General features: G+C 63.5%; 2 protein-coding genes across 4 annotated transcripts; one reads left to right on the top strand and one right to left on the bottom strand.

Moving 5' to 3' along the window:
• Positions 1-518: 518 nt before the first annotated feature.
• On the bottom strand, positions 519-15,555 carry Igf2 (insulin like growth factor 2). 3 transcript variants are annotated; one of them, XM_042672613.1, is made up of 4 exons: positions 15,522-15,555; positions 5,232-5,394; positions 3,866-4,014; positions 519-3,735 (listed from the first exon to the last, which is right to left on the bottom strand). In XM_042672613.1, the coding sequence occupies exons 2-4, from the start codon at positions 5,386-5,388 to the stop codon at positions 3,511-3,513; spliced, it is 531 nt and encodes a 176-aa protein (XP_042528547.1). In that variant the 5' UTR covers positions 5,389-5,394; positions 15,522-15,555; the 3' UTR covers positions 519-3,510. The 3 variants fall into 3 exon arrangements, with proteins under 3 accessions (XP_042528547.1, XP_042528548.1, XP_042528546.1); XM_042672614.1 differs by lacking the exon at positions 15,522-15,555 and adding an exon at positions 7,693-7,923; XM_042672612.1 differs by lacking the exon at positions 15,522-15,555 and adding an exon at positions 6,844-6,910.
• LOC122102082 (collagen alpha-1(I) chain-like) lies at positions 5,739-16,145 on the top strand. The gene is made up of 10 exons (XM_042672626.1): positions 5,739-5,828; positions 6,419-6,487; positions 6,529-6,581; positions 6,850-6,941; positions 7,436-7,754; positions 8,528-8,959; positions 9,042-10,189; positions 14,420-14,481; positions 15,034-15,239; positions 15,872-16,145. The coding sequence occupies exons 1-10, from the start codon at positions 5,739-5,741 to the stop codon at positions 16,143-16,145; spliced, it is 2,745 nt and encodes a 914-aa protein (XP_042528560.1).
• Positions 16,146-21,029: the final 4,884 nt, after the last annotated feature.

Below are 21,029 nucleotides of genomic sequence, written 5' to 3'. Positions count from 1 at the left end.
GCTGAGGGGTTAGAACAGGAGCGTTGAAGGGAGAGGTCAGGCTTCCTGTATGGGGGGGCAGCCTGGCCCCCCTCCTGGGTTCAGAGACCCCAAAGTCAGGTGCTGGCAAGAGCCACTGGGCAGGAAGGTACAGGACCAGCCCGGCTCACCCTGCATCTGCAGCTCTGGGAGGGGATGGGGGTGATCTGGTGTACAGAAGCCACTCCTCACCCCACGTCCCCTGGTCCCACCCTTTCTGGTGCAGCCGGCCCCCAGCCCCCACACCAGGATGGTTGAGGACTTGGTGGCTGAAATTGTCTCCCACACTCTGGCTCCTCCGGGGAGCACTGCCCTGAGTTCCCATCCCAGACATGCTGAGTGTCCACTTCCTGCCCCCTGCCCAACCTGCCCAGAGATGGAGACTGGTCAGCTCTCCCTCTGCCCTCCCCCTCCCCCATTTCCTTTCTTCCTCTTTCCCTTCCTCCCTCCTTCCCTCCCTCCCTTCAGTACCCAAGAAAAGGAATGAAGGACTCAAAAAGTAAAATTTTAATTACTTTATTAGGATTGCAAGCGTTAACAGGTTAAAGACAAAACCCAAGCATTGGGTATTGTCGGAAACAGCATGTTAAAGGGGCTGAGACGGGGTAAACACGTGGGCCACTGCGGAGATGGTCAGGGGCAGTGGCATGGAGACAAGGTGTTCTGCGCGTGGGAGGTCTTCAGTCGATGGTAAGGAGGGGGACCCAAGAGGGGGTTCCACCGAAGACAGTGGGGGGAGGGAGACAAGATGGAGGACCACACTAGGCACGGGAGGCTAGGCAGGTGTCCAGGTCAGGGTGGGACGTGACCGTGGGGAGAGCTGCAAAGCTGGGGACACAGTGATCTTCCGCCAGTGCTCCGGGACACCCATCCGTGAGGCAGCACGGTAGAACTGGGTGGGTGTCCAGCCGAATGGGCGGGCAATTTGGGGTGCCTCTCAGGTTTGGGTTTTGGATCTCAGGCCAATCTGTGTGTACTCTCCAATGACAACAATTTGCAATTTGGGTTTGTGTCCAATGTTCCGAATGCCCATTGCGGGAACACGGCGGTGCGACCCCTGTGCTGTGGTCGGACTGGCACGGACCGCCCCCTGGGTCATGCCAATCCTGTCACCAGGGCCCAAAAGCATCGGCCTCTAGACTGCTAGTCGGGCTGCCACTGCAGGGGGGCTGCACTGGAAGCAGAAAGTGGGGGTGAGGTAAACCTCCAGCCGCCCTGGTCCCCGCACAGCCCTAGGCACCATGGCGGTGGCTGCCAGGCATTGCCAGACCCGCAGGCCTCAGGGCCCAAGCGACCCCCTGAACGGCAGCTCTCCTGCTCTGTGGACTCCAAGACCGCTAGCCTCCCCGACTCCCGGCCTCACCCCACCTCGCTCACAGGAGGCCCCCAGAGCTCCAGACCTCCTGGGGGCAACGCAGGGTGCTGAGGAGTGGGTCCGGTGTTGCTGAGGGAGGGGGGAGCACCCCACAGGTGTGCGGAAGGCGGCCACCTCTGCTCCCGCCTGATGGAGCCTCTCTGCCTACACTTCCCGAGCCCCTTCCCCCCCAGCCGGCACGGCCAGCTGGGGGCCCCTTCTCGGTGACCTCCGAGCACCCTCCTGACACCTGGGAGGCACCGCTGCCCCTCCCCTCCGCCCCTCAGAACCTCCCAGGACTTGCCACCCTCCTGGGAAGCCGGCCGGTTGCGGCCTTCTCCCTCCCCTCGGTTCCCCCATGGGGTGGTGGTCGCACCCCAGAGGGACTCCACTCCCGACTCAACCCAAGCGACAGGACAGACTCAAAACAAAAAACAAATCAAGGGCGATAAATGGCGGAGAGCAGGACAGGGTGGTGACGGTGGTGGTGAGGTTGTGCTTCCGTCCTTGGGTCGCTGCTCCCCTGTTACTGGGGACGGGTTTCGTGAGCGCAAAAAAGCTAAGGAGGGATCAAAAAAAAAGAAAAAAAAAAAAAAAAAAAAGGAAAGATGCCCCAAGAAACAAAGGGGGAAGAATCAACTGACTTCAAATTTGGACTCCAATTTCTCTCTCTGTAACTCTGCAAGCTTTCCTGTGCCTCCTCCTGACACGTCATCCGAAAATCTCCCCGGGCCACCTCCTCTCCAGGGGCTCCTCCACCGGGCCCCCACTGCCCCCCACCCGCCCCTCCAAACCGCCAGACTTCCCACTCTCCCACCATCCATGTCCATCTCCTGGGGGTCCCCCAAAAGGGAGGGCTTCCCAGGAGAGGGGCAAAGATGGCCCCTAGGGTGCTCAGTGGGAGGGATCCCCCAGATCTTTCTACCAGAGCACACCCAGGGAGTCAGGCTACTAGAAAGACATGTCCTGCTTGGCTATGCTGTCTCTGGTCTGGCCAAACTCATTCCTCACCGCTGCTGGACCGCTTACAGGATGCACAGGGCATCGGCTAGGGTGGGGTCTGATCTGGGAGCCCAGAGGAGGCTCAGGCTGCAGGGGACTGTGGGGTAAAGCTCCAAGGGTGGTCAGGGAGCCTGGACTGCACAACGGCATGGAGAATTTAGGATGGACCTGGGCCTAATCTGCCAAGTGTGGCTTAGAGAGGTGGGCTGATTGGTTCTGCTCGGCGTATTCATCTAATTAAGTGTGTGTGTGTGAGTGTGTGTGTGTGTGTGTGAGTGGGGGGTGTGAGTGTGTCAGGTGTGAATTGTGAGGGGGGGTGGGTGCAGGTAGTGTGTGGGGGCCTGTCCTTTTAGGGTTGGGACTGAGATGTGAGATTTGGGGGTTGGGGGGCTCATGCCAATTACATTTTGTTTGCCGTGTTCACGCTCTGTCCCCTGCCGTGGTCTCGCTGGACCTCACCTGCTGTGGTGTGTTAAGACAGTGAAGAATGAGTTTGGGTGGCTCTGCTGTCTAACAGCTAGCTGGCACTCGAGCGACACACCGGGGAGACAGCACAGAAGCAAGCACATGCCCACTGGACATTTTGGTCCCCTTCCTTGCTCTTAGGTTCAGAGACCCAAGTCTAAGCCAATTTGACTCAAGGTCCAAAGGGGCAGAGAGGAAGGGGGGGGGGGGCATGCCAAATTCCTTTACTTTGCCAATTGTTTCTAAGCCAATTTTTTTTTTGGTATTTTTTTTCAGCCAATTGATTTTTTTTAAGATCTTTTTTTAAAATTGCTAATTAGCCTTTGTGGTGTTTCTAAAATGCCAATTAGTTTTAAGGGGACTATGCATGAGATTGGGGGGTTGGTTATCAAGTTTTTGATATGCAGATTCAACTGGGGGCAATTTCGGGGGCATTTTAGGGACGTTTTAAAGCCAATTGAGTTAAGTTTTGAAGATGTTACTTTGGTTCCTCAGCCCGATGGAGTGGGGCAGAGTAGCCTGACGGGAGGCGGGGCAGGAGGGCAGGTGGAAGAAGCCCATGGAGCAGAAATGGAACAGAGAGGTCTCAGAGGCGGGACAAGATGGAGCCGTCCCTGGCCAGGAGAGGTCACAGGCGGTGGCACGGCGCAGCAGAGTTACGACAATTTGCCTCACATCTGGTTGTTGGGCATCTCCGGAGAGGAGTCCCCGTGGGCAGGGCCTTTGGACGATGGGGGAAGGTGGCGCTTGGCCTCTCTGAACGCTTGGAGCTCCTTGGCGAGTGCGCGCCCCCGGCGAGCACGCAGGAGGGCAGGCAGGCCTCTGCGCAGGCGCTGGGTGGATGGCTTCCAGGTGTTATGTTGGAAAAACTTGCCCACGGGGTATTCGGGGTTGTCCTGCGAAGAAATGGCCAGTCACCCACCGTGCGTCACCTGACACGGAGACACCCCCGGCCCCCAACCCACCCCCTGTCTGTGCCCCATCCCGGCTGCTGGGTGAAGGTGAGCAGAAGGCCCCCCGTCTCACCGGAAGCACGGTCGGAAAGATCGACACGTCCCTCTCAGACTTGGCGGGGGTGGCGCAGTAGGTCTCCAGGAGGGCCAGGTCACAGCTGCGGAAGCAGCACTCCTCGACAATGCCACGGCTGCGCCGGTTGGCACGGCTTGCAGGCCTGCCTGGAGCCCCACCAGACAGTCAGTACCCACGGCCATGCCCTCCAGCCCCCCCCCAAGGCTGTGGAGGGCAAAGGCTGGCCCCTGCCCTCAGCCTAGGTCCTGGCCAAACACCGATCACCCTGCCGGTACAGGGGGGATGAAGGCAGACTGGCTGCAGGTCCAGCCCCTGGCCTCCGGTGCCTCCCACCGGCCTAGAACCTTTCTACAATGGCCCCACCTCTCTGATGGTTTGGAAAACAGGTGAGGTGTGGTCCCTGGACTACCCCCCCACCCACTGCACTGAAAGAGAGAGAGATTGAGAGAGAGAGATTGGGGGGGGGGGGACTGGGCAGGAGAGAACAAGACGGGAGGGGAGGAGTGAGGAGCCCATAAACCACTCTCTTCTCTTCTCCCGCCTTCCCCCTCTCCCCCACAACAGCACTCAGCTCCAAGGCTTGCTGGGGGCTTCTTGGGGCTCCAAAGGACAAGCACCATGGGGGGGGGGGCAAGGAGAGGGAGCTGCCACAAGTGGGCTCAGCCCTGCCCTCCTCTCGGGAAAACCTGATGCTTGGTGCTCAGGAGGGACTTCCTGAGCAAGGACAGACCCTGAAGTTCCCCAGCCACCCAGGCCAGGCAGGCAGGCGCAGGGAGGGCACCGGAGAGGCCAGGCGGGAGGAGCTTCAGAGCGCCCAGGAGCAGAGTCCTTTGCAGAGAGAAGGTTTGAAATGCAAGAACACCCTGTGAGCACTTCACAGGTGCTAAGCAGAGGCACAGAGGAGGCTGTGTGGAGAGAGCCAAGTGGGGAGACAGGGTGGTCCGTGGCCCACCGCAGGTCCAGGGGGTCCCCAGCTGCCCTCTGCTTCCAGCAGAGTGCCAGGCCCCAGCTCCCCAGCTGGAAAACCAAGGGGAAGAGTGAGCAATATAGTCAGAGCAGGATGTGAGGCCCGAGTCTGCTCCCCTGGGCCCCTTTTCAAAATGGCCAGAAATGGAGAAAGGTGTATGGCTTAGTAGCTGGGAGCTCCCCCCCCCCCTCCCGCCACCCCCTACCATCTCCACTAGCAGCTCAGACCCAGAGAAGAGGCCTTGTGAACGCACAGGGCAAGTGAGGCCCGGCCTCCTCGTGAAAGGGGACAAATGGTTGGTAAATGTGGGACCGCTGACCCTGGAGTGCCCCCCACACCCCCTCCCCGCTCAGTCCCGGGCCGGGCACCCTCCGTTCCCCCTCAGGAGCTACTTACTGAAGTAGAAGCCGCGGTCACCACAGACAAACTGCAGGGTGTCCACCAGCTCCCCGCCACACAAGGTCTCACTGGGGCGGTAAGCAGCAATGCAGCACGAGGCGAAGGCCAAGAAGGTGAGAAGCACCAGCATCGACTTCCCCATTGGGAACCCCATCGGTGTCTGGCAAGACAAAAGGCAGATGGGGCCATGAGCGGGGCCCAGACCCCTCCTGACCACAGCCACCTCGAAACTCAACTGAAACTGGAAAGCCGGACTTCCTGTTAATGCGATTTGTGTTTTAATGATGGAAATGACTCGCACGCTCCAGTTGCCGAGACTAGGGCACTGCTCTGGTTTTCCAGACACACAGGCAATCCCATGTGGGGCCCGATCCCCCATCACGTGGGCAGTCCAGCCACACCCACAGATGTAGGGACCAGCGCCGGACACTGCACTGGACCTGCCCCCCCACCCCATGATGTCATGGGGGCCGGGCCAGCCCAGTCACCACTCCACCATGGACCATGTGCGCCCAAGAGGGCAGTTGCCGCCCCCCACCCCCACCTGGGCAGGGAGTTCTGGGAGGACCACCCCTTCCTGACGAGCAAGGGCAGGTGCCCCCCCTCCCTGCGCCCCCCCTCCCCCACCCCACCTCCACCCCCACCCCTGCCCCATGTGCTGCACAGAGTTCACGTCAAAGATCCAATGGTTAGAGCAACAGTGTCACCCACACTCCCAGGGACCTAGGTCTTGGGAATCACAGTCCTTCTAGTCCAGTGGGCTCTAGACAACCCAAAATTTAGGAGAAAGCCCCAACTCCCCTTTGCAGCTCCCACCACCCCAGGCCAGAGACCATGGAGACCCTCGGAGACCACTAGTCTCCCTGACGGAATCTCAACCTCATCAGGGGCGCCTTGAACAGCAAGGTCAGGCCACGTGGGAGGCTGGTCTCCTCTGGAGGGACGGCGGGCGTTAGGACACACCCCCTCCACAGACTAAGTGGCTGCAGAGCTGGCTGGGGCCAGAGCTAGCCCTGGCTCCAAGGTGGACCCCCACACACACACCAGGCTCCCCACACAGGCACCAGGAAATCTCTTAAGGCAATAAATCATGTGGAGAAAGAAACAATCTTGCTGGAGCTCTCCCAGGAGAGCAGCCCGCTTCACAGTGAGGTCTGAAAGTCACCTTGCCCGCCTCTCCACAGGACCCCCCCATCCCCCACTTCCAAACTCTAGGAACACTCAGCCGGCGTCTGTCCGAGGAGCAGCTGGAGGTCCCGAAAACCCGACCACTCTAGCTCCATGTCCAAGCCAGGGCGCCGCAGAGAGCAAGAGACTGGCCTGGAGGCAAGTGGAGGTTGGACACAGGTGAGGGTCCAGGAAAAGATGCAAACTGTTGGAGGAAAGAGGCAGAGGGGAAGAGAGAAAAGAAAAGGGAGGAGGAGAAGCCAGGGAGCCAGGTGGGAGCACAGGGGGCAGAGGCCCAGAAGAGGACGAAGGCGGCAGAGGAGGCAGCAGGCCGGGCCGCAGGGCGGAGGGCCGAGGCTGGGCCACTGCCCCAGGGACCCCATCGGGCAGGGCAGGCCAGAGCCGGACGGCAGCAGGGTCTTGGCTCCACAGCCCTTGTTACCTGCAGCTGGACAGGAGGCTCGCTGCGGCTGGAGGAGAAGGAGGAGGAGGAGGCTGGAAGTCTCTCACAGGAGGAGCTAATGTCCAGTTTGCAAGCTGGTCAGTGCCTCGGCTTTTATGTCTGAGCGGGCTCCGCCCAGCCCCGGCTCCACCCCACCCCTCCCCGCTGACCACTCCCCCCGCCCCCTTTGCACCCGCCCCCTCCCTCCTTCCAGCCAGTCCCCTGTCTCCCACACCCCCCCACCGCTATTCCTCCGCCGAGCACCGCGAGGGGGGGCTCGATCTGCGCCCCCCGGCCCAGCTCCGCACCGGGGCCGCGGCGGGGGGAGGGGGGAGGGAGAGGGGGGGGCTCCCTTCCAGCTACGTCTCATGGAAACTTCCATGCTGCCCCGGCGAGAGAGCGGGGGGCCGTTCACCCCTCTCTGTGCTATCCCCGGCCTGGCCCTCCCGAGCCTCAAGCCGGCCCCTTCTCCCCAGATTCCAGGCTGAGGGGCAGAGATGGGGGGGGGGGAGACAATACTGCCAATGTGGCGTCTGGCGGGCCGCCTTTGCCAATTCGGCCCCCTCCAGCCCCCCCAGACCCCCCCTCCCAGACTCGTCTGGCACCAAGTCAGCGCGCCCCAGTGGGTTTCGGCCTCGGCGCCGAGCCCCGCGTGGCCCAAATCACACTCCGCTCAACAGACCAGGAAGTCCGTGCGCCCGGCGGACGGCTGGGACCCGCGCCGCGCGCCCTCCGCCCTCCCCGCGCCGCCCTCCCCGCGCCGCGCCGCGCGCCTCCGGCCCGGACAGCTCCCAGCCCCCCGCGCCCGCCGCCGCCGCCGGCGGCCGCCGCGCGCCCGGCCCCGCTTACCTGGAAGCCGGCGATGCCGCCGCCCACCTCCCTGCTGCGTGGTCTCAAACCGAGCAGCGGGCGTTGGCCCTCCTGCCGGGCACTCCTCGGCCAGCGCCGCTCTGGCCGGGTCGCGGGGGCCGGATGGCGCCCGGCAGAGCGGGAGGATGGCTTTTTTTGGGGGGGGACGCTTCTGCTTCTCTTAGGGAGGACGGGCAGTCTCGGGGCCGGGGCGGGCCAGATGTTGTACTTTAGGGGGGGAAAAGGTGTCGGGAAATGAGGTCAGCTGTTGTACCAAGGACAGATCGGGGGCAGAGACAGAGAGAGAGACAGAGTGAACGAGAAACGGGGGGGGCCAGAGAGAGGGCGAGAGGGAGAGGGGACAGCGAGAGGCGGGCAGGTCACAGGGGGAAGGACAGTCGAGAGAAACAGAAACCGGAGTTAATCCATGGCGCAGAGGGGGGGCGGCGAGACGGGGAGGGCGTGGAGGCCAGGAGCGGGGTGGGGGCGGGCGCCCCGGGAGGGAGGCGAGGGGGTCCGCGCCAGGGCCGGAGCCGGGCGCGGACGCGACGTCGGGGTCGGGGGCGGAGGTGACAGGGCGGAGGAGAGGTGGGGGTTCCCCGGCCGCGAGCTACCCAGCTCGGTGTGGGCCGACGGAGCCCTCGGCCGTCGCGGGCCCGGGCCTGGGGAGGGGAGGGCGTGGCGGCGCCGCGGCCGCTCGCTCGGGACGCGGCGGACAGAGGAGGGGAGCGGCCGGCGCGCACCGGGGAGGGCCGGGAGGGGAGCGCGGGGGATGACGACGCCGGCGGCCTGCGAGCCGGACTGCCTGCGGTGGGGACCGCCTCCTCGGGCGAAGCGGGACGGGCGTCGAGGTAGATGGAGAGGAGGCGGCGGGGAATCCGCAGGACCGGCGGAGCGCGGCCCCGCCGACGGCGCCCGAGACGGGAGTTAGCAGCGAGACGGCGGACGGCGTCGACGCGGGGCCGCCAGCCCGGATGGAGGCGCTGGCGGGCCGAGCGCGGGCGGGCGTGGGCCGGGAGGCGGGGGGCGGCCGGAAGGGGGGGGCCGGCCCCGGCCTGGCCTCACGCAGCTCCGCCGGAGAGCAGGCGAACTGCGGGCGCCGACGCCCGGCTCTTATAGCCGCGCCACCCCGCGGCTCGGCGCCCGCTCGGGCCCCGCTGGCCGCGCGCCCGCGCCAATGGGCGCCCGCGGGGGCCCTCGCCCCGCCCCGGGACCGCCCCCCGCAACTCGAGCCACGGGCGGGAATGCGGGCCGGGGCCCTCGGGCGGTGGGGGGGGTGGCCCCCTCGGGGTACGGCCGCCCGGCCCGGGTGGGGGCTGGGAAGCCCCCCGAGGCGATCGCGCTCCCAGGTCCTCCCCACCCCCACCCCGCTCCGGAGGCTTCGCGGGGCCTGGTCCCGTTTCCGGGGGGCCGGGGCCGGTGGCCGAGAGGCCCTCGGAGCCGTGGGGAAGGGGTCTCCCAGGAGCGGGGGGATCTCGGCGCAAGCCCTCGAGTTATTGGGGTCTCGCAGTATTGGGGGTTCACGGCGCAGGCCCTCGCAGTAACCGGGGTCTCGGCGCGCCCCGCGGGTCCCGGTCGGCAGCGGCCCGGGGAAGAGGCGGCTTCCCCGGGTTCGCGCCGAGCGCGCTGCCGCCACCTGCCCCGGCAGGCGGAGCCCGCCGCGCGGCACCTCGGACGGACGCCTGGTCCCGAGCGCCCCCCGGCGCCGCGCGGAGCCCGGAGCAGCCCGGGCGGCCGCCAGGTGCGCGCGCGCGGGGCCGGGCCGGCCGGACGCGGACCGGCGAGGAGAGCGGCGGGGCGGAAGCGAAGCTCAGTTCCTACCTGCGCGGCGGAGCTCACCGGGATGCGCTTAAGCAGCTCGCTTTGGGGACCCACCCAGAATATCCGGACAATGGCTCCCCCGTCCTCGGTGCGTTGGCCTTCCGTAGACGCGGGTTCAGCCCCGGGGGCCACCACGATAATTTGGGGATCTGGGGAACCCATCTCCTGGAGAGTTTGGACGACGTTAACTTAAGTAGTGTGATTTTTAAAAAACCAAGTCAAAACCATTCCCCAATCCGTGCACCCCGTCCACCCGCGCGGCCCGCGCCTGGCCCGGGCGGCGGAAGCCCGCGCGCCCGCTCACCCTTCCCCGCCGGGAGCCGCGGCCGGTGCCGGCTCGGCGCGCGCCCGCCCGCCCGAGCCCGGACGGCCGGCGGCCCGGCGCGCGGCCCCGCACCGCCTTCCCCCGCGGCCGAGATCTTTGCAAAGAGAAAAGGAAAGCGGCGCCGTGCGGGGCGCCCAGCCCGAGGGAGTGCGGGGCTGCCCCGTGCCGCTCCCGGGGCCTCCCGGGCGCAGCGGGAGGCGAGCGAACGCCGGTCGAGGCAGGAGGGCGGCGGGCAGCGGCGCGCGCGCGCGCGGGGAGCTCACCGCGAGGTCGGGGACGACGTCCGCAGGCGCGCGAGGAGCCGAGGAGGGCGGCCGAACTCCCGGTGGAGGGCAGCGGACGCTGCTGGAGGTGAGTGGACCCCGGGGGGGCAGTCCCCGGTGTCCAGGGGCAACGCCCAGTCGATTGGAAGACTCGGGTACGATGCCCAAATTTGGGGGAAACTGGGGGCAATGCCCAGTGGTTCCCGGGGCGCGGGAGCCGCGGCGCGCACGTCCGCACGTCCGAGCGGTCGCACCGTTGTCCTGGTTGTGCCGGGCACACACAGAGGTGTCCAAAATCCAACGGGAGGCTAAGCCAGTGCCAGCGCGCGGGGGGACCGGGGGGACTGCCCAGGGCGGCTGGCAGGTCAAAGACCGTGCCCCGAAACCGGGCACCCCAATGCAGAGCTCTGTCCGGCTTGCAGCGGAGAGGCAGAGTGACGGGAAGACTTTGTTAAGGGGAGGGGGGAGTCGTGATTAATGAGTAAATCTCAGACTCCCCCAAAATGGAGTTCAAGTGTGGGAGATGAGAGAAATTGCTCCGTGCGCTTGGAGGGGGACTAGGGACTCGTCTAAAATTGGGGAGCCCAGAAACTTGATCGGCAAGTTTGGGGGGGCTCACAAAATTCAAGAGTAATTTGCAAAGATTGGGATTTTTTTTTTTTTTGGTCAAGTCAAAGAAATTTCTTTAAATGAAATCTGGGGAACCTGGGAGACACGTTCCCCGGCGGGGCAGAGACAGCAGGCTCATGTTGGGGCTCCGAGCAGATTCTTATTAGTGCTGGGGGGAGCAGGGATCAACGTCCACATGTTGGGTGTGTAGATCAATGAGCGCACTGACCTGTCTGGGCACGGCAGATGCGGGGAGAAGCCTTCAAGTTGGGGGAAACCATTCAAGCTTACTTTGGAGACCACTAAAATTTTAGGGAGAGAGTGGGGGGACCCAGAGTGCAAGCAGTCCATTTGAGGAAGGCGGTCGGGGAGAGCAATGTCCTTTTCTGATTTAATTTGATAAGTAAGTGTGGCTTAGTTTTTGGTTTGGTTTTGTTGTTGAAATGTGGGGGGCATCCTCTAGGTTTTCCTGGGCCACATTTTTCTGGGAAATCCCAGCAAAACGAGTTCCAAGTTTTGGGGATCTGTGAGGTGGGGAAGGAGATTGCCATCTAAATTTCAGGAGGCTGAGTTAGTAGCTAGGAAATTTATGGGATCTTTAAAACCTGGGATTTCTGGGACCCGGGAACATTTTGTTATTGTTGTTGTGCTTAAGGGGGGACCCATGAAACCTGACCTAATTTAGGGAGACTCCGGATGGGGGTGGTCATAAAGTTGTACAAAGTTCATTAACATTTTATAAAAGCTGTGTTTCTGCAGAGGGAAAAATTCTTTTTTTTTTTTGGAGTGTAAACATTTTCTGGATCTTAGGAAAATACATATTTTTTAATCCAAGGATCCAGGAAAGTTGCTTGAAATTCTTCAAGGACTGTGTGGGGGTCTTGGGGAGGGGGGGAAGTAGGGGGCTCATCATCTAAGTTCTAAGAAAAGGGATTAAGAGTCCCTAATTCTTAGGGCCTGGAGAATCAGTGCTCTGCATTGGTGACCTGAAGGGCCAGCTCAGTGTTTGCAGGAAATATTGCCTAAGTGTGGGGGACTTTGGGTACGTGGCCTGCACTCCAGCCAGAGAACACAGGGCCGTTCCATGACCCAAGTATAATGCTGAATATGTTGGGGGGCTGCAGGACATTGCCTAATATTGGAAGGAACCCCAGCACACGCAAATATGGGAATCGGGAAAAGGGTCCTGCGGCTGGAATTTGGAAATCGGTGTTTGCAGTTTACAAAAATGCTTGTCAGCTAAGCTAAGGGACCCAGGTGGTGTTTTAGCATTCAACATGTTAAGAGACGGGAGAAAATTCTGTTTGGGAATTATGAATCTTTAACAAAGTCTGAGTAGAAAAAGAACAACAACAAAAGCCCATTTCCCGGGGTGGCTCTGTGCTTGGGTGACCTGGGACCCTCGGCACCCTGTGAACACACCTGGGATAATTGTCCCCCGTGTTTGTGGGGCCTGCCTGAAGCACCCCACATTCTAAAAAACCAAAGTAAAGGGTCAGGAAGCTGGCAGGGTTGTGGGATTGCATATCCCGAAGTTGTATGGCTCATGGCGGTGGGGGGGGGGGGGCTGTTAAGTAAGTTTTCATTGTTGGAGGGTGAAAAAAAAGCATTTTCTCCCATCCTAGATGGGAGACCTTAGATGGCTGAAACGTTTGGGTACGATGCCTGACTTTGGGGAAAGGCGGGGGACTTTGAGGGGAGGTCCAGGCCTGGGAGGGGGAAGCTGGTCTAGGAAAAGAAAGGAAAATTGTTCGGGGCATTAAAGAAAGCTAGGACACAGGAACCCAAGCTCGGGACCACAGCTGGTGGAAGTCGGTGTGGAAATTCCGAACCCACAAGGCAGACAAAGCGAGAAGTGTGAGGGTGGGCACCCGGAGGCCACTTCCAAGACTTAGCCCAGCGGCCGCAGTGCTGAGGCCGCGGGAGAACCGAGGTCCCTTGCGTGGGGACAGCGCGCGGACGCTGAGGGCGCGCGTGGACGCCGCGGCGCCACGGGGACCTCCGTGCCCGGGAGCCTAGGTCGGGGCTGGGGGACGGACGTGAAGGCCGACGGGGGAAATGCGGGGTTGGGCGCGCGGCCCCGCGGTTCTACATCGGGAGGCGCCGGCAGCCCCTCCGGCCCCCAGCCGTCTGAAGCTCAAGTCAGACGGCTTTGCTGCGCGCCCTGCACGCGGTGAGTGGATCTGGGGAAACCGGCAGACCCCAGAAACCGGGGCCGGCTGCGGGGGGCCGCAGATCCGGGAGGGGGCTGCATTTGAGAAGCCGAGGGCCCCGTCTGCGGGGAGGGGGGGGGAGGACCCGGGGACCCGTGCGCCCCGCGCCTGCAGCAGCTGCGCCCAGCCTGCCCAGGACCCCGCGGCGCGCACGCGCGCGGGAGCCGCCGGGATGGGGGGGGGGGCGGCGGCGGGGCAGGTAGCGTGGGCGCCCCGGGACGTGGACCGCTCCCTCTCCGGCCCGGTCTGAGCCAGCGCCGGGCGGGCTGGCCGGGGAGGGGGGGTGGACGGGGGCGGCCTGGCGCTGCTCCCCAGGTGTCCTCGGTCCCCCGCGCCCCGCCGCCCGCTGCACCCCACGCGCTTCCTCGCCGCGAGCCTAGGCGAAGCCGCGGCCGTGCGGCCGCCGGGGGGCAGGCTCGGCCCTGGCTCGGCCTGGGGGCTTTGGGGTACCCCGGGCGGCAGCCCCCCGCCCGCCCCAGCGCGCCCGGAGCCCCGCGCCTGCGCCCGGCCTTCCCTGACTGCGGCCCATGGTGACTTTGTTTGCGCGACGCGAAAGTGGAGAGGAAATGGAGGGGGTGCTGGGGTGCCAAGACCCCCTTTCGTTTTCTCCACGAGGATTTGCCACCCGTTTCCCCCACGGGGCCCAGGCCCCCAGGACTCAGAGACAGAAGCCCAGGATGTTAGCCTGAGGGAGGGGGCAGCGTGGGGGGGTGAGGGGGGCTGTGGCGTGGAGGAGGCCGGAGGGGACATCACCCCCACCCGGCGTAGAAACCAGGGCAGACTGGGGGTGCCACCCTGGGGTGGCTGCTCTCACCGGTCAGCACCCCCCACACACATGGGGAAGGAGCCATGAGGCCTGGCACATTGGGGCGTTGGGCAGGAAAGGGTTAAGGCCACAAGACAGGTGTGGGGACCGGGCGAAGGCATTTCCTTCCCGCTGCCCGCGTGCCAAGGCCTGGACCCCCCTCCCATGAAAAGCAGCCCAGAGCAGGGGCACTCCCCCCTCGAATTCCAGCCCCCACCAATCACCCCGCGTCCCATTCCAAGAACATCTGGTCGGTCTCCCCCATTGCTGCCCCCCTCTCCTTCCCACCCGCCCCTCCCTGCATTCTCAGGCCACGGGTGTGCCTGCAGACCTCGGGAGCCGCAGCGAGGAGGCTGGGGTGTGGAGGCCGGGGCGTGGCCCTCTGCCTCTCTCCGTGGGGACTTGTCAATTTGGGGGGTGAGAGTGTTTTAGAAAGGGCCTGCCCGCACCCCCTTCTGCTGCAGCGTGGGGCTGGCTCTGAGCCCGGCGGAGGGGTCTGGGCTGGCTGGAAGCAGGGCTGGCGCCCCCGGCCCTGCTGCCAGCTCCCAGGCTGGGGTGTGTGTGGCTCACCGGGTGGTGAGAGTCCAGGCCCAGAGCCCCGCTCTCTTCCATATTGGGGAGAGGTCAGGGGTCATCTGACAGGGCGGGGGGTTGCTATTTGGGGGTCCCTCTGCTCTGCTCTGCCCTGCAGGAGTGCCTATCCCTGGAGAAACCACTGCCACGTGGACCACGACATGCGTCCTGATTGGCCAGGTAGGAAGAAGCTGGGGGTCACCTTGGGGAGCTCACTGGAGAGCTGGCTGCCAGGGCCTGGGAGCCGTGCCAGGGCAGGCGGGCAGGGGGCACACATGCGCTTCCCTCGCTCCCCCCCTCCCAGCTGCCCAGAGCCCTCGCCTGGCCTTATTTAGTCAACAGCGTGGCTGATGGGACAGCGCCAGGTCACCCTAGGGCTCAAAAGGGGCCTCTCCCACCCCCGCCATGACCTGCGGCCAGCTTCTGTCCCTGAGCCCTCTTCCCCTCCTTCCGGACAGGTCCCACCAACAGCTTGAGGGGGGCTGGGGCTGGGGCTGGGGCAGCATTGGTGTGGCCCCCGCGCTGAGGAGCACAGGGGTCACCACTAGGCAAGGGCTGGTGTCCCCCGGGTGAGGAAATCCCAGTTCTGAAGAGGATGGACACCCTTCCAGGACGGGGCCACCCCTCAGAGACTGGCCCGCGCCCCATCCTGGGCCTTCCGGCCTGTTCCCCAGTTGCCTGCCTGGTCTGGCGGTGGGCCTTCCCCTCTCCCCGCCCCATTTCCTCCCCTAGCTGCGCTCCCAGCTGGCCGCCGGCCACCCCCCAGCCCACCCTTGGGCACCCCCAGCTCGGCACCCCTCCACACCCTCCTTCCACCCCACCCGCCCTGCCCTGGAGCCGGGCACCCCACAAGGCTCGGGGAAGGGGCCGCACTGCCCGGAGCCAGCAGCGCCCAATGGCACAGGGCCCATGGCGGATCAGCACACCCACAGCCAACAGTAAGTCAGGGTCGGGGGTGGGGGGCAACGGACGGTGGGTCATGGGGGGTCCACTGGGGAGGGACCCAGGCTGCTCCACCGGTACCTGTGACTTCTTATGACACCTTCTAAGGAAAGGCCTCTTCTCCCTGGTACAGCCGCCTGGAAGGGGGTCACCTGCCCACTCCGCCCCTCAGGCCCCAAGGCCTGCTGCCCTGGTGGCAGGGGTCAGGCCCAAGGACACAGACCCTCCAGTCACACCCCTGTACCCAAGGCCCAGGCCTCGCTCCCTCAGCCCTGTACCTGATCGGCGAACTACAGGGACAGCACCCCTCAGCTTGCTCCGGCCGAGTGAGCCGCAGGGTGGTTCTGGGCCCTGGGCCTCCTGACTGCCCACACCCCCTTCACACACAGGAAGCCCCCGGCCTCCGAGACACAATGGAATCGCCGGCCGCCGCAAGGCCGCCCGGCTCAGGGGGCGTTTGCGGTCATTATCTCATTTTCCGCCCGCACAATTGAGACCGCCACCCACCTTGACAAACAGGGCGGAGGAGGGGGCCCCTTGCACCCCACCAGCTGGACCCAGCTTTTCTCGAGGACTCTCCCTATTCCCACCTGCTGATTTCCCCCCCTCTTCTCCCCCCTTCCCTCAGCCGGAGCCCCTGCCTTCCTGGCTGGGACAGCCTGCCCTCCCCCTGCCTGCTCCGGCCTCTGCCCTTCCTGGCCAAGAAGCTGCCGCCACCGCCGCTGCTGCCGCTGCTGCTGCTGCTGCTGCTGCTGCCGCCACCAAGGCCTAGGAGCCCTCGACGCCCAGCCCCAGATGGGGTACCCGGAGCCCCCCTAAATTCCACACCCCGCACTGGGACTCCGTGCCCCTTCACCCCACCGTGTGACTCTGTGCCCCTTCAGCCCGTGGGCTTCCTGTAAAGCTGCAGGGTGGGGGGCAGAGGCTCCAGGTCTGTGCCCGGGCACTGGACACGTGGACTCCAGATCAGCTGCACCTGCGGCCAGGACCCGGGCAGCAGCAGACACCGGACACTTACCGCACGGGGCTGGCGCTGACCCTGCCGTGGGCCGCGGGCCGTGGGCCTCAGTCTTGGGAGCGCGGGGACCTTCTTAGCCACAGGCCGCAGCAGCTCACCTCAGGGCTGGGCGGGCTGGGCGGGCTGGGCTCGGGGGCTGCTCCGGCCTGCTGGGCCTCCGGCTGAGAAGGCTGCTCGGGCTGCGGCTCGGGCTGGGCTGGCGCTGGGCTCTCAGGCTGAGGACCGGGGCCTCCCTCTTCCCTTGGAGGCTCAGCAGTGACCACTCGGCCCCTGGGGAAAGCAGAAGGATGATCTTCACATGATCCCCACACAGTCACCCCTCCCCACCCGGGCCTGCTGCCACCAGGAGCACCCCCCGCCCCCTCTTCTTCCCCACCTGCTCCTCCAGCTGCCCAGACCCCCACTTTTCACATACAAAGGAGGGGGACAGTTGGGCACAGCTATCATGCCTGACACCTGCGGGTGTGCTGTCAGTGGGCAGGCTGGCCCCTTCCTGGGGGGCGGGGGGGGGGGGTTGGTGAGGACTCACAGCACAAGACAGGAGCGCCCCCTCCTGCAGGGCACACAGTACTGCATCAGGAGGTCAGCCCAAGGAGAGGGCCACCAGGCTTCCCGGGGAATGAGCCCCCCACCCCACCCAGACAGCACTTGTGGGGGCTGAGGGCTGGGACGCAGGGGGCACCGTGCACACACGGTCCTCTGCCTTTGTGCATTGCTGGGGCCTGGGGAGGCCACTGGACCCGGCCGTCCACCCTCAGAGAAACAGCACCCCCTGCTGGGCACTGCGCTAACCCTCCTAACTCAGTGCCTCTGGGGGGGGGGGGGGAAGCATCCTGGGGTTTTCTCTGTGCAGAGAAAGGCCACCCCGCTCCAAAGCTCAGCCTTGGACCCTGCCTGGCCCCATCCACAGTGTCACTTTTGAGGTCAGGGTGCAGGGAGCAGCCACGTACCCTCTAATCTCAGATCTATGAGGAAATGTCTCCTAGAAAAGTCCTTCCTCACACACTGGTGAGAACAGCCATTCATTCCCGCAGGCAGGCGCCCGGCCTCCTCCCTCCAGCCCAGTCAGCCATGTGGGGAGAGCCATCTCCCCGCCTGGGGCTCTGGGGCAGGGTTCCTCCACTCTGTCTCCAGAGGGCCGGCTGCAGTCCGGTCCCATGTCCCACCAGGCCCCCAACACCCATGCTCAGCCACGGGGGAGGCAGGCCGGATACCTGTACTCTAGTCGCTGCGTGGTCCCAAGGGCTCCCGGACGGTGGAGGAAGAGGACCGGGGAGTCGCTGGTGCCCAGGGCCCTCTGCCGAAACTGCCCGGACGATGATCCGCTGGCTGGGCTAGGATTAGCAGTCTCCGCCAGAGTAGGGGGTGCTCGGGCCGGGGTGCCCAGACCGCCCAGCCGGGCCTGCGAGGAGGTGGTGGGGGACGAGGCTGAGGCTGTGGAGACAGGGAAGGGCACTTTGAGAGTGTGCATGGTAACAGGCCCGGGGAAGCGGGATGGCCCTCCGCCGCTCAGCTCTGCAGCTGCTGGAGTGCCAGCTGAGTGGTGCTGATGCCCCTTACCTCCTCGTCCCCCCCACGCCTCGCTCCGGACCCCTCCAAATTTGGGAACGTTGGTGCCAACTTGGGATTGCTGGGTCAGCTGGCTGGGGCACCTGCCCATACCAGGGCACTAGTGCATTAGTGGGTGGGGCTTTGCCACGCCCCCTACCCCCCCTCCACCCCACCCCGTCCAACGGAAGTGTGTCTGTGGGCGTGAACATAAGCCTGGAAGCTAGGGGGTGGGGACTGTGTGCAGGGGGTGGGCTGTGGATGTGATATCACTTGAGTGACACTTGGCAGTCACCCCGGAATGTCTGTGGGCGTGGCACAGGTAAAATGGGGGCGGGGCTATGCAAAAAAGGAGCTGAGTTCGAGAACAAGCATAAAAATTTCCTTTTATGTGCATCCAATGTGGCCGCAGCCCAGGGCAAACACATTGCCCATGTTTTATGGATGCAGGGGTCTGCTGGGAGCCTCTCCCTTGGTCCCACGTGTCTGACCAGACCCCCAACCCCACGTGGGTGGCACCCGGTACCATCGAGGCACGGGCATGCTGTGAGGGCCATGCAGCAGGTGGTGGCTCGGGCGTCACCGGGCAGTGTGCCCGGCCCATTAACAGCTGTGTCAGCCTGGCCAACACCCAAGCAAGGCATGGACTGAGGGCTGACCATAATTGGGGAGTTGCTCCGAATACAGCAACGAGCTGTGCTGAGATGGGGGGAGGGGCAACTCTGGAGGTGGGGGTCTGGTGGTAAACGTGTGGAAATGAGTAACAATGAGAGCCTACCTCCCTGCCACGAATGTAAGGAAATAAAAACTTTTTTTAAAAAGAAAGCACGGCCTGGTTGGACTGAATGTCGCTGGTACTTGGAGACTTGGGAGGGAGGCCAAAGACCCACAAGGAGATGAAGACCACTCCCCAGAGATGCCCAGCCCTGCCCTGCACCCAGCCACTCATGCCCGGGTGTTTACCCTGCCCAGGCTCCCCGCTCATACTGGGACTTCATTCTTCCCTCTCCATTTGCACGTCAAGTCCCACCTGAGCTCTTTCTTGGTGGGAATCTCAGAGCATACGTGGGGGTAGACGACAGGCTCACTCGGGGACCCAACCAGCGTGGTGCAGGTGCCCAGGGCCATCCTCAATGGAAGAAGAGCGGGGCAGGTGGGTAGAGGAGGCAGGGGTGCGGGTGGCCCCGGCACACAGCAGGGCCAGCCTGAAGGACCCACGCTCCCTGTGCCTGCTCTGTCACCTAGTGTGTTTCCCAAGGACACGTCGTGGGGGCTCCCCGGCAGGATGTGCCAGGGAGGGTGAAGAGCCCTTCCCCAGCCAGTCAGAAAGATCCCACAGACATCTCTCCAGGAGGGGTGTCTCAGATCGAGGACGCAGGTTTCTTTGGCTGCTGTGGGGCCACTAAGGAAAGCAGCCCATACCCCACAGACCCCAATTCTGGAGGTGGCAAGATGAGTCCAAGCCCCACCCTGTAGTACGTCCTTCTGGACAAGCCCAAGCTGATTTCATTCCACCAGGAGCTTGGAATCTGGGGTGTTTAAGCAGGAGTAGGGGCACTGGCCACCAGGGAGTTGGGGTGCTGGTTGTCACCTCCCCTGGCATTAAATATCATTGACTTTTCATATAGGGGTCGTGGGACGGGAGGAGATCCAACACAGTACAGCCCTCTTTATTTCTTTCCCTCTTAGCTCTTCTAGCAGAGCCACCGCATACTGGCCAAGTGGTATTTTTACAGAATAGACTTGAGCTGTCCCCAGAAAATTCCAGGCAGTACCCAATTACCCAATAATCTTCTAATAGGCGGCTTAAGTGGCCTTGTGCTGCCATCTGGTGTCCACTTCTGGTATTACAACAGCAGAAACCAGATTTCTTACATGCAAGGATTTGGGGGGCACCCTGGGTGCTGGTGGTGGGGTAGACAGATGGGAGGTGAAACTGTGACCCTTCTCTCTTACAAGGAAGAGACCCTACCTTCAGAACAAGGGCACAGGTGGTCTCTGCAATCTTGCGCTTAGCTCTGAGGCTCCTTTCTGCCTCTGTCCTGGCCATATGGAACTTGGGGTCAGGAATTCCTCTATCTGGGGGGCATTTCTGGATCCCAGAAGATTGTGACATTGGGATAACGAAAGTCACAGGTTAAACTTAGAGCCCCTTCCTGCTTCTTCCAGAGTGAATGGCATAACATTTGTATCAAAACAAAATTAGCTATGTTCTCAAATTGCCAGAGAAGAAAGAAAAGACCCCTGTTCACAGAGGGGCTCGGGGAGAAACAGAGGCAGAAAGAAAGGACCCCTGTTCACAGAGGGGCTCGGGGAGAAACAGAGGCAGAAAGAAAGGACCCCTGTTCACAGAGGGGCTCGGGGAGAAACAGAGGCAGGCTGAGATTTGCTCCTGATTTCCATTTTCAGGTACCTGGACAGTGGGAATTTTCAAATCTGGCCCAAGCCTGACATCTTGTGGCCATTTGTGGAATGGCAGCCACCAGCTTCAAAACACCTTGCTTTCCCCCAGAATCATTATTATTCGCGCCAGTAAATGTACATTTTACACTCCTATGGTGCAAGCCTTCATCTGGAGCACCTAGAGGCTCACCCCAGGATATTGGTGCCTGGGGCCATGTGTAAATTCAGCCCAGGATAAATTCAGTCAGGGTTCAGGAGAGGAATGGGAGACACCAGAGGGACTGGGCCCCGGGAGTCGGGGGCAGCAAGTGGCCATGGCAATATTGGGGTGGCAGGGCGGTCTGAGGGTGGTCTCCCCAGACTTGGGCTTCCTTGGATAGTGGTCTGGGGGCTCAAGACCCCCACGGCCTGCCTCACAAGGGGCCCGAGGCCCAGACAGCGGCGGACCACTTACATGCTGGCAGTCTCTGTCCTCAGCCCCTCCCCAGGGGTCCCACCCCACCCCCATGGCCACAGGGCTGCGTGCTACAGCCCCGTATGACAAACGCATGAACCCGGGATGGTCCCCCACTGGGTCTGCTCCTCAAAGCCCAGGGATGGAGTCGCCTCTTCCAGGAAGTCCCGCCTCTTCCAGGAAGTCCCCCTGCCCAGGCTTGCCTCCTGACCCAAACCAGACCTGGCCTCAGGACCAGCCCAAGAGCCAGTGAGGCACTGCTGGGGCTGAAGGGCGCCAGGCCCTCCCACTCTCCACGCCTCAGCCCCCTGGAGCCTTGCTTTCCCCTGCCCGGCCTGGGCTTGCTGAAGGCCCCTTGGCTCT

This window comes from Dipodomys spectabilis, unplaced genomic scaffold (assembly GCF_019054845.1).
Source record: "Dipodomys spectabilis isolate Male_0828 unplaced genomic scaffold, ASM1905484v1 ptg000728l, whole genome shotgun sequence".
Lineage (NCBI taxonomy): Eukaryota > Metazoa > Chordata > Mammalia > Rodentia > Heteromyidae > Dipodomys > Dipodomys spectabilis.
Note: the sequence above shows the minus strand (reverse complement) of the source record. Positions and strands in the feature narration are given on the sequence as shown.